Consider the following 11644-nt stretch of genomic DNA (forward strand, 5'->3'; position numbering starts at 1 on the left):
GGCCAAGGAGGCAAGGACAGACCCTAAAAAATCCAAGGCATAAGAAAAAAAATTGACCCAGTTTACATCTTACACTCCAAAACAGGAAAAACTGCATGCACGCTGGCAATAGGGAAGCTAAAAAGATATATATTCACTGAATCTGGAATTAAATAGCAGTCAGGGAATCCTTTCCATACAAGGAGGATCTCTTTAGCCAGATCCCTTGAAACAAACTGGGTCTCCTTGTCTCCACAGGAGAATAAGTAATAATACTTCCCAAGAGGCCTAAGCACTCACTGCCTTATCCCCCAATAGAGATAATACTGCCTAATAACTGCCTACAAAGGACTAACTTGCAGCTCATTGCATCAATGTGCAAAATTCATATATATGTGTGTGCATATATATAAAAATAAAATAAGGTTAACCTCAGGTTAAAAGAGCACATGAAGTGTTTTTATACTTAAATTATGCGAGCAAACTCAAAGAATAAGCCTTTTGCTGCTTTTTTCGATTGAGTGCATGGCTAGAACTCCCACCATCTTAAGAGAGACCACAGCCAAGAGGAATTAAAGACCCCATCATCAACACAATACACATCAATTGCTTTGACAATAGCTTTTGTTTTATAACATTATTGGCCAGTTGCCTATAAAAGGCTTGCTTCAGCACAATAAACAGACAGTCCAGAATCGACTAATGTGACAGAAGATTGCAAGTTATCTTCTATTTCCAAATCTCTCAAAATTACCATGAAATATTTATTAATCCACACACATGTGCAGATGACGGGTGATATTTTTTCTTATTACCTTTAATTAGTAACAGTTCTTCATTGTTGCAGTGAATTAATCGGGAATTAACTCAGACATCCTGGAGTGTGTGGGGTTTTTTTTGTTTGTTTGTTTTTTTAAAGCCAGAGCACAGTAAAAAGAGTCAGAATGAACACGTTCACATCACTTTCTCCATTTCCTCCTTCAAAGCCATTATCTTGGCAATAGAATGACGTATTAGTGCAAAGCAGTATCTAACACTTGTGGGATTAGTGGCTCCCAAGTCCCCCAGCCACTGAAGAGCATTTGCGTCCCCTTGGCAGCAGAGTCCCCCCAACAGCACTCACCTTGGACCCCTCCAGCGGGGGCAGCCCAGGGCAAAGACATGAGCTGGCTGGACACAAGTCTAGCTGGATCAGCCTTGCATTGCCCCAGGCAGCAGGAATCAGAGGCTTATTACTTTCAGGGTGCCACCTAGACCCCCAGCTAGTAGAGCTGCAAGGTCCCAATTACTCCCTGGACATTTGCTAGCTCGGATGGGTCTCTGCACACACATCCATGGAAGTTGTGACATTTTCTTTGAGGCACTATTGAAAAACAAATGGCAAGAGATAAAGTTGTGCACTATCCAGATTTGGCCTTTCTACTCCGAGTGCAGCTTTCCTTTAGAAAGAATATAACCTGCTCTCCACAGCAGAGGGAAAGACGAAAAACAATTTCAAAGAATACAAAAAAACCCAAAGGTAAATCAAAGTCTACAGTTATTACATTAACAAAGATGCACTGTCAGGGCAGATGGGGAAGGTGGTACCTGCAAGTCACTCTCCCACTTTTGGCAACAGGCAGATGTGTTGTTCCAAGGCATTGCTGTGACTGTGGATCATTCTGGGTCAATTACATTTATTACTGACCACAATAAGAGAGATTAGCTCAGTGCTACAAAAGGTGTGAGAGCGAAAGGGAAAAAGAAAACCCAAACAGATTAAAGTGACCTGTCCAAGGCCTCACAGCAAGTCTATTGTGCACGCTTAGTCACAGAGCAAGCAAATTGCCATTGCAAGGTCTTGGCCAGCGCACCCTATTAGCTACAAGCAGCTATCTCTCTAGCCTGATCACCTCCTGTGCAGTGTAGGGGAGGGAAGGACTTAGTTCTCCCACCTGCCCCTCTCCTTCAAGCCCCGAAGTGATGCTCTCCTGGTCCCGAAAGTCTAAAGGGACACATGCTACCTGGGAATCAATAACTTCCAGAGATGTATCCCCCGTTGCATCACGGGGAGGATGCAACAAAACCATCTCTAGTGGGCCGAGAGGATTACAAGCACAAGGTTGGCTTAATCACAACTGTTAACTTAGGCAAAGCATTTCTTGTACTTAAAGAGTCACAAGGCATTAAAAATCCCCACAGCTTCACTACTGAAGCTACTGGTGAAAGGAGCATCAGTCCAACCACACAGCACCAAGCAGAGCGTAAGCACCCCAGGACCTTCCAGCCACAGAAGTAACCTTGCTGGAATATTTTAAAAATAGCAGCAGCGCCCCTTCATGCACGCTTTTCGTAGCAGCCTCCTTGTTCTGCCTTCACACAGGACACACCAAGAGGCACAGCCAGTACCATTAGCTAATTTTCTAGCCTGGCCTAATCCTGCAGCACTGGAGCACGAGAGCTTTACCACTACAACCGTTATAATTTTTAGGGGAGGAATGGAAGGGTGACAGCCATGGTATTTGGCATTTTTCTTTAAGCCCTGGCTTAACCAAGCACCTTTGTGCTAATGAGAACCTCTGATTTCCTTTAAAAAAAAAAAAAAGGAAAAAAAGTTCAACTTGTACAGTACAGAGACATTAAAAAACACTGAAGACAGACGCAGGTAAGTACCTTGTGAAAAAGCTTCCAAGCAAACAAGAGCTCATGATAATCAGGTCAACTCTGTGATTTCTGGAGCCAGCATTCCTCTAGCTCACCAGAGAATTCCCTGTAAGGCCAAGGTGGCAAACAATCTTAGCTTTTGCACAAAGGCACAAAGCATTAGATCATCCTTATAGTGTAATGATGTCCTATTTAACAAAGCTGATGTCTTCTGTAGCCCTGTAAACCCTGTTGAATATTTGAGAAATATTTCTCTCATGGTTTGTCGATAAACACACAAGATGAGGCAGAATTAAGGCTATGCGCATTTCTTCAGTTTCTTACATAAATAAAACTAATTGTTATATGGCTTTTCATAGAGTAGACAGGGAGTCACAGCCTACAGACAAGTGGTTGATCCCCCATTTCAAGTGCCTCAAAGCCACATTAATCTTATCAAGAACTTCGTGTTCCTAAGCATAATAAAAATTATCAGCTGCTGCTTTAGATAGGGCGAGGGGGGAAACACGTGTATGCCCTAAAACAAGCCAGTTTGTATTTGTTAACATCCAGACACCACTCAAAAGCTCAAAGGCAGCTAGTGTTCCCCCCTGTACCTCTCAAACAGGTTACATTCAACTTAAAGTAAAAATTTAAAAGAAAAATAGAAATATCATCAGCAAGTAATTCTATAAACACACAGAGATTTCACTAGTAGTGAGACTGTCACATCTTTAACAAGGTAAGAGGAAGGACAGCACATTAGGCATTCAGCTATTCATAACTCAACTTCTGTCTGCTAGGATCATTGCGGGGGGTACCCCCGGAGTTTAACAGAGCTGGAGCCAGATTTTTCCTTCACTAGCATTAGAGACGTTGGCCCAATAGAAACAATTTGCTTAATTCTTAGTTTGATTTCCAAGAGTATGAGAAGCTGGACAGCTAAAGGAGGAAGACACAAACAAACCAACCAACCTCCCCACATCTTTTTTCCTTCTTCCTAAGGCAGTGCCTTTGCTTTTATCCCCTCCAAGGACAGTCAAAACATGACAGACACCGTGCATGCCAGCACCTCAAACTCCAAGATGCCTTCACCTGAGAGGAAATGCTACACTGCCCATTACCGTTGCGTAGGCGCAGTTTAGAGGTACACAGAAGCAGATCAGTGCAGAAGTACTGATTTGAAGAAAAGCGTATGGTTTTGACAACATTATTACCCAAGTTTATCTATGCATATACATATATGTACACATATACAACTAGTTTTCACATATTAAGGCCAATAAGACTGTCTATTGCAGTAGAGAAAGATACAGTTATGCTCTAGCAATCAGACTCTAAAAAACAAAGGTGAAATCTCAGCCCTAGTAGAGCCAAGAAAAGTTTTTCCCCCTCGAGTGGCTGGTGGGGGGGCCAGATTTCTCCCGCAGCATAGGCAGAACATGCTTCAGTTTTAAACATGCTGGATTTTAAGCATGCATTACTTAACACGTAAAAATACATGCGGCCCTGTTACTATCATGACCTAATAATTATTCAGTGTCCTTTGAGACCTCTGGTGGAAATAAATGCCAGACACGTCTTGCTGATCAGCTGGTTTCGTCGACCACTGCGCCGAGTTCTGCTCTCGGTTACAGCTACGCAGCGTAATTCAGTTAGGGTTTAAAGCAGCGCTATCGCTGTCGAATTATGCAAGTTTTTGCAAGAGACTATGACCAGGTCAGGTATTCCAAAGGCAGGCAATCACAATGCTTTGTATTAACACGGGACAATGTGACAGGGGTACTTTTTTCTTTTAGGAGTCGCTTGGTTCCTCTGCGGTTGTTTTAACTTTGCTGATATGCTACTTCAGTGAGGTAAGAGATGTGAAGTTATTCTTAGACCGTGGCAGCAAGCATAAAGTGGTTTGCTGCCAGGTTTTATACTCCTCACTGTAATGAGAGCTAGTCACTTTATTTGTTTCCCTGTTAGATGAGCAATGAGAAGACACAAAGCCAGAGCATAAATGAGCTCCTCAAACCAAGAATAAAAATAGAGAAGCAACTGCTTGTGATCACCACTGGTCAGTTCCTCCCCTGCCCCCCCTTTTTGCCTCACTCCAGGGATCAGTTTACTCTGGGCACAACCGAAAGGAATTTTTAGCAGACTTGAGCTTTGCATCTTTGCTTTTGAACTCAAATTTTCTCTGCAGTCATCAAATAGAGAGGCTTTTCAAGGCTTCTGCTGCTGGGGCTCAAAGGCAGAGGAGGAAGGGTGAGAATAAAACAATACTACTAGACGCTGTCTAGGAAGACACAGGCAACTTATTCTTATTCTAAAAGCTGTTGAAGTGTTTTGACACAGATGTTAGTTTTTCATTTTCAGTTCATGTGTAGATTTAGTTTTAACTTGAAAAAGATGCTTAACTCCGAACTTAAACATTTCATTCTCTGTAAAATAACACTTTTCATTTGAATTTGAACACGAATGAACTTCACACTTCCTTTTTTTTAGGTCCCAGTAGCAAACTAAAGCACAAAAACTCCCCCAACGCTCTAGGCCACTTTCACTATGAGCTACACACTAAGGGAAGGCAAATTCTTCCAATAAAGCAGAAACACTCTAGTGCTTATCTGCCAATTTCACCATGCCTTGCTGCTGGCTTTGACGGAGTTGTGCCACCTTTCCTTCTCCCAAGGAGGCCCAGGGCTGCAAGCCCACCGGGAGCCACGTTATGAATTTCTCCCCCCCACTTAATTCAGCAACAGTTTTGCCATCAGCCTCAAGCAGAGGAGGTGCTGAGCTCCATCCCTGGTTTTTCTTCCCGCCCTTCACAAACTTAGACAAAGAAATGTAGCCACAAAAAGGGAGGCTTTTACGTTTCAATAGGTAGGTAATACCAGCATCTGTTGTGAAGATGTATGGGGGGGGGGGGAAAGGGAGGAAAAAGCATGACTTCTCATATACAAACAGGCTGAACAGCAGCTTCAGCCACAAGAGCTTCTAAGGCCAACATAAGAGTAAAGTACATTAGTCTTTCTTAAATGTTGTTGTGCTTTCTGGACAAAAAAAGGAAGAGAAAAACCTTTGCTTCTAAAGGGCTTATATCAAAATGCAAGTCTTGCACTTATGACCCAAACTGTCCATACTAAAGGAAGTAGCAAAGAGGCAGAGATATGAAAAGAAGAACAGAAATGTTTAAATCCCTCTATAAAATGACATAGCTTCCAATACTCTCCCAAAGTGTTAGTTCATATGGGCCTGCTGCTCACGTTAAAAATAAATTAGGGCCCTTCTTTGTAACTTGATCCTGATAAGGTGCCCTATACGTATATTTATCTATAAATCAGTACAGAATTTTTATGCTGCTTAAAGATTCAGGCATCTAAACTTAAATACACACTGGACCAATCTGCTGCCCTGAAGTACTGTAAGTTAAAGCCGTAACTCAATCCCTTCGGGTGCAGGCCCTCAGGTTTGCTGATCAGATTCCCCCCACAACGTGACACCGCACCACAAAAACAGCAACAGGGCTGCCGGGCTGACAGGCAGCACCAAACATGGAGAAGGTGGCACCAGATCAGGGGGACATAAACTTGGCCGGCAATGCTAGCAACCAGTGTTTACAAACATAAACCAGAGGATCAGATGGGCCAGCAATAAATTAGGACTGGACTGCAGTGAGCAAGAGAAATTGCTCAAAATAAAACATAAAAGCAAAAAGGGCTCATAAGCTACCACCAGTTTCATTGCAATCCCTGAACCCAAAGACACACCCACCCACATCAGCTCTAGCACTTCTGAAGCATAATGGAAAAAATTCTATCTAATAAGTGAAACTAAATAACAAGCACTTCTAGCACCACTCCTCAGGCTTGGAAACTTCAGCAGAGCCTTCCTAAATGCTGCTTTGCCACATGCGCGACTCCATTCGACCCCAATTCAAGCCCCACTTCAAAGATGGGGAGAGGAGTTACAGTGGAAATGGGAGCACCCTTATCTCTTCTCCCTGCACTACCGACTTCCCCAGGCAAGGTCTGCCCTGCCTCAGCCAATCGTCACACTCAAAAAGCATAGGATTTTGGCTTCCTTTGTCTTCTAACACAAGTCCAACTCTGTTGGCAGAAGCAGTTCAGGGAGAGGAATTCTGCTTAGCAGGACTTTTGAGACTGATGCTAACATTTCCTCCATCATCTTAAAAAAAAAAAAAAATCCCGAGTAATACCACAAGCACTCACTTGGTGAAACCCAGCAGAGTACCCAGTGAACCGCAACTGGCATGGAGAGGTGGGAGAAGATGCTGCCTACAAAACGCACATAGGGGCTGCCCACTGCCGGTCCCAGGCCCAGCAGCTCAGTGCTACCCAGTTACAGCTGCGTTGCTCTATCTCAGCTCCTGCCTTTAACTTCAGATACTAAAAACCGTCCCAGTTTGGAGTCACAGGAGTTTCAGTAGGTGCTTTCAGAGAAACACAAACAAGAAAAATACCTTCAGCATCCCGCTTTCAGAAGACTAGAAAGACTTGCAGACTACAGCTTATAAACCACATTTCCAGTTGCAAGGGCTTAAACAGAATGCCTTTATCACCAGAAACACAGCACTTCACAGCAGTAACTTTACTCTACAAAGAGAATCTTCACCCTTTTGTACAGCTTAAGGGCACCATCATGACCTGAAAGAGTCAATACATGCATATTGGGAACCAGTAGCAAGTGTCAAAGCAAACGCTGCGTAACTATTTACTTGCTATGCTTTACTCACACAACAGAGCCCAGCGCAGTTTTAAGCTTCCACAAGAGTCAGATATACTCAGAGAGGAAAGATCTCACAGGACCCTTAATTTAGCCCATTTTCTCTATTTAGCGTCATACTCTTCTAGGAGCTATCAGAGCAGTGAAGTCTGCTGCCACATTGCGTAGGTTGAAAGAAGTAACTTCTAAAGGAAAAAAACAAGTGAATTAAATACACACAATGAGCTCAACAACAGATCCTCCTGTGTTTCTGAGTGGCATAGCCAATCTCTATCAGCTATGTGTCTGAATGGCATAAACCCCCAGGGAGAAGAGATTTAATCTAGAGGGCAGCACTGTTATAAATAGGAGCTACAGAATAAAATGAAAGAGGGAAACGTCCTTGGATGCTGCTTACGAAAAGGATTCCCTAAGTGGCAGGACTTACTTTCACTTAGAACATTAAGAGATAGATCAAAGAACACATTAAATCGGTAGCTTTTAAAGGAAAACGATATATAAACAAATATGCATCCATGCATACACGTATATATAACCCTTTCAGGACACTTTTTAAGCAAAAATATCTCTCCATCCATTACTCTGAACCCGCTCCACCAGAATAAGGCTTGACTGCTCCAGTTTCACTGACTGGTCCTCACAGTTCACGCAGGACTAGCCCATGATGCAATGCCACAGACCAGCTGGCTTCCCTTGTCTTTCCTCCTCCCTTCTTTTACTGTCCTATTGCCTATCTCCAACACCTATGAGTTCAGTTTTACATGGACTAAAATAATCAAGCCCAAGGCTGCTAAGTAAAGGTCAGTCTGATGATCTCAAACAGCTAGGGGAGAGAAGTGCACCCTCCTGGACCTCTGCCCCTTGGGCTATAAATACTTAGAGCAAACACTTGGGGAAATTCTTTGTCTACACCGGCAGACACTAGGAAGCACGTTTCTTCTCTCTTCCAATTCCCACCGCACTTCACTACTCAAGGACAACAGTCAGAGACAAAGCAAATATCCCTTACTATCGAGCTACCAGCTCCATGATTTGTTGAAGGAATGTGTTTGCCTTGCCACCTGTGACCCCAGGCACACGGGCCATCCTAGAAATAAACAGCCGCATTGAAAGTTCTGCCATAAGCCTTGCTTAAGGTTGAACAGATGCACAGCAAAGCAAACCATGAGATTACATGGGGGCAAGGTGCAGGATTACCTTTTAGGACTAGGGGTTCCTTGCCTTCTCGCTTGAGTGACTCCAGCACTATGTGGAGCGGCTGGGAAGGCATTACTCTGCTTGGCTCATTGGTATTCTCATCATAAACTATGATTTCTTTGGAAAAGATCCTCTTGAAGGAGTCCTTGCCTTCCCGGCAGGAGATCAAGTCCAAGACAGTGATCTTGCCCTGCTGGAGCCTCCTCCGGCTGATCTTGTCGGAACAGTTAATGTGAACAGCCCCTTGAATGTGGCTCTTATTATACTCCATGAAAGGCCTGCAGTCAATGATGACAGGCCCTTGGTTCTGCTGGTGGCTCTTGCTGCATTTGGTCATCTTCTTTGCCAGGTCATTGGGGTAAATGATTTTTATGCTAGCTAGTTGCTTGGTTGTGCCCGAGACCGGGCTCCCGACTCCACCCAGCGGGCTCAAGCTGCCGGCGTTCTCATTGCTGTTGACCATTTGGTTGGCAGGGCAGGCAGTAGAGGCTCCGGTGTGGGCACTGCTGGTGCTCGCTTGAGTTTGGGCCTGAGTGTCCTTGTCGTATGTTGCCACAGTGCAGCAACTGGCACTGCTGCATCCACAACTCAGGGAGCGTGCAGAGCCGTTAGATGAGGGCATATACGTGAGATTAGCAGTCTTGAGGGACACGACAGCGGTGCCAAGCAGACTGGAGTGGCTCTCACTGGCAGAAGAGACGGATTCAAGATAGCTAGAGTCTAAACAAAGGTTGAGATCCTGAGGTCTCACTGGCCTTGAAAGTGCCACTACTACCCTGTCGTCTAAAGGAGACGGAGGCATGAGGAAGCTGAGAACTAGCAAATCAAGAAGAACTCAGGATCTACCTGCAAGGAAAAAAAAAAAAAAGGGAGGGGGAAGGGAGAGAAGAGAAAGGTGATGAAAAAAGATCACAGGGTCATGCAAGTCTACAATCAACTTCCCAATGCTTGTAACCCATCGTAATAATTATTAGCTCACTGTGGTTTGCTGACCTTTCCCGATCTTGCAGTGAATACTTCAGCTATTTGCATGAATGCAAATGGCACACAGAATATACAACGAGCTTAGACTGTGCAGCTACACCCAGGAGGAGGCATTTGTCTACATGCAGATGGTGCTGAGCTATTCTGAAACACCGCTGCAAGGCATGCAACTGATAATGATAAAGAGGCATGTTCTCTTGTTTCCCTCGCAGTAAGCAAAGGAAACAACTACTGGACTGACTCTACAGCTGGGAGGAATGCACAGCAGCTGAATGTGTCAGTGGTGATGCATAATTTTTCCAGCTTGCTGGAATAAAATTAGCTTTTGAATAAATTCTCAAAGACAGTTGCAAACTTAACTACATTCAGCTACACAAAAAAAAAAAAACAACAAAAAAGAGAGACAGAAAAGGAAAATTAGGCTTTGAAAATCTTGACAGAATGCCAGTGCACGCCTTGAACTTGCATCTCCCCATTATAGAAGTTAATTCAGTGTCAGTTAAAGCCCTCCAGCTAAAGGCTAGGGGAGGCTTGTGTTCTCCAGCAATCTCAGAGGCAAGAGTTCCCCTCTCCGGCATGTTTCAGGGCTTCTTAAAATAAGGGTCCGCTCTACTCCCAAGGTCGCAGTCTTCACAATCGTTAGCCTGTCATTTGCTAAGACACAACACGCAAGATTAAAAAGCCTTCCCTTCCAGTTAAAAGGAAAGGAGAAGAGTCTGAAACAACCCAGAAGATGCAGACAATGCCTCCCCTTCCCCAGCAACTGGCAGAGCAGCTGATGCTCCCGTTTGAAAGTACATGATAACAACAATTTAACTAACACAACATTTCCATCAAGAAGCATCTACGTGCTAGTAAAATTGGTCCACCGCCTCCGTCAGCTTCACGTTGGCCCTGCCTTAAAAGGCAGAGATGTCCCTCTTTTTGACTAAGTAGACCTTCTCTCAGGGCAGCACAGAGAATACAGCCTTCTTCCCTTAGCCTTTAGCCACAACCCCTTTACAGAACAGATCTGAAGACACCTGCAGAGCAAGGAAAATACCGCGGCTGCGAGCCCAAATGACAGCAGATGGGGTCTCCCAGCTCAGGCAGAGCAACCTTCACTGTGCAGCCCACAGCGAAGGCTCTTCCAGCCTATCTTTGCCGTCCTGCCTCCCCCACCCCCGCCTTTTGCTTGCTAAATAAATAAAACAAGCAAACTCTAAGCGCTTTCAGCTAACACAATTTTTAAAAATAAGCCAAATCATCCACTTTCCCTTGCTAGGGAGGGGGAAGAGGGGGAAAAAAAAAGAGAGAGAGAGAGAGAGAGAGAGAAAGAGAAGGAGACAACTCAAGCTTTAGTCCCAAACACGGAGGCGCTGCCCGCCCGCAGGACCCGCTCGGGTCACAGACGCGCGCTGCCGCCCGGACAGCCGCGCACCGCCGCCCACCCGCCGAGCCCGCGCCGCATCGCACCGCACCCACCGTCGAGACGGCACGGGACGGGTCGCGGCCCCTCGCTGCTGCTGCTGCTGCTGCTGCTGCTGCTGCTGCTGCTGCTGCTGCTGCTGCTGCCCGCGCGCGCCGCCCGCCCCGCGCCCCGGCCGCGCCGCGCGCCGCCCGCACCATCCTCGTTACTTTCTCTTTTGCTACAAGCGTAAATGTACGGCTCCCGGGGGGCGGGGCGAGCGGCCCCACCGCCCAATGGGAGCGCGGCGCGCCGCGGCTGGGCGGGGCCAGGAGCGGCCCGGCCCGCCGGGCCGCGGGAGGGGGTGATGTCATTGCCAGCCAATCGGGAGGGCGCGGCGCCGGCCCGCGCCCGAGGGGAGCAGCTGCTCCCCATTGACAGGCGAGGGCAGCCGGCGGCGCTGGCCCCGCCCCCGCGCCCCCGGGTCCCTGCGCCCGCCGGTCCCGCCCAGGGCTAGCCTATGATAAAGGGCCAGCGGGACTACCGACCACCTGCAAAGCAGTTGAGGAACAGCTAGTCCCACCGCTCCCAGGGCGTACAGGCACCGGGAAGGCGCGCTTGCTGAAGGAGCGGACGTCTGTGTCGGCTAGGCAGTGAGCACGGGGTGATCCCTCCTTCCCCACCTCCACAGCAAGCAGGTCCGTGATGCGCAGTGGTGCTGAATCAAGGAGGCTTCTTTTTAAG

General features: G+C 46.2%; 1 protein-coding gene across 1 annotated transcript in view; it reads right to left on the reverse strand.

The window, feature by feature from the left end:
• DUSP10 (dual specificity phosphatase 10) overlaps positions 1-11145 on the reverse strand; it is a 29135-nt gene extending 17990 nt beyond the window's left edge. Inside the window, exons 1-2 of the mRNA XM_068939905.1 lie at positions 10978-11145; positions 8530-9375 (exon numbers count right to left, since the gene is read on the reverse strand). Of these exons, the coding sequence (XP_068796006.1) occupies positions 8530-9331 (802 nt within the window). The 5' untranslated portion in view covers positions 9332-9375; positions 10978-11145. The remainder of the gene's footprint in view (positions 1-8529; positions 9376-10977) is intronic.
• Between the last annotated feature and the right edge of the window lie 499 nt (positions 11146-11644).

The sequence above is a fragment of the Struthio camelus genome, chromosome 3, assembly GCF_040807025.1.
Source record: "Struthio camelus isolate bStrCam1 chromosome 3, bStrCam1.hap1, whole genome shotgun sequence".
Taxonomy (NCBI): Eukaryota; Metazoa; Chordata; class Aves; order Struthioniformes; family Struthionidae; genus Struthio; species Struthio camelus.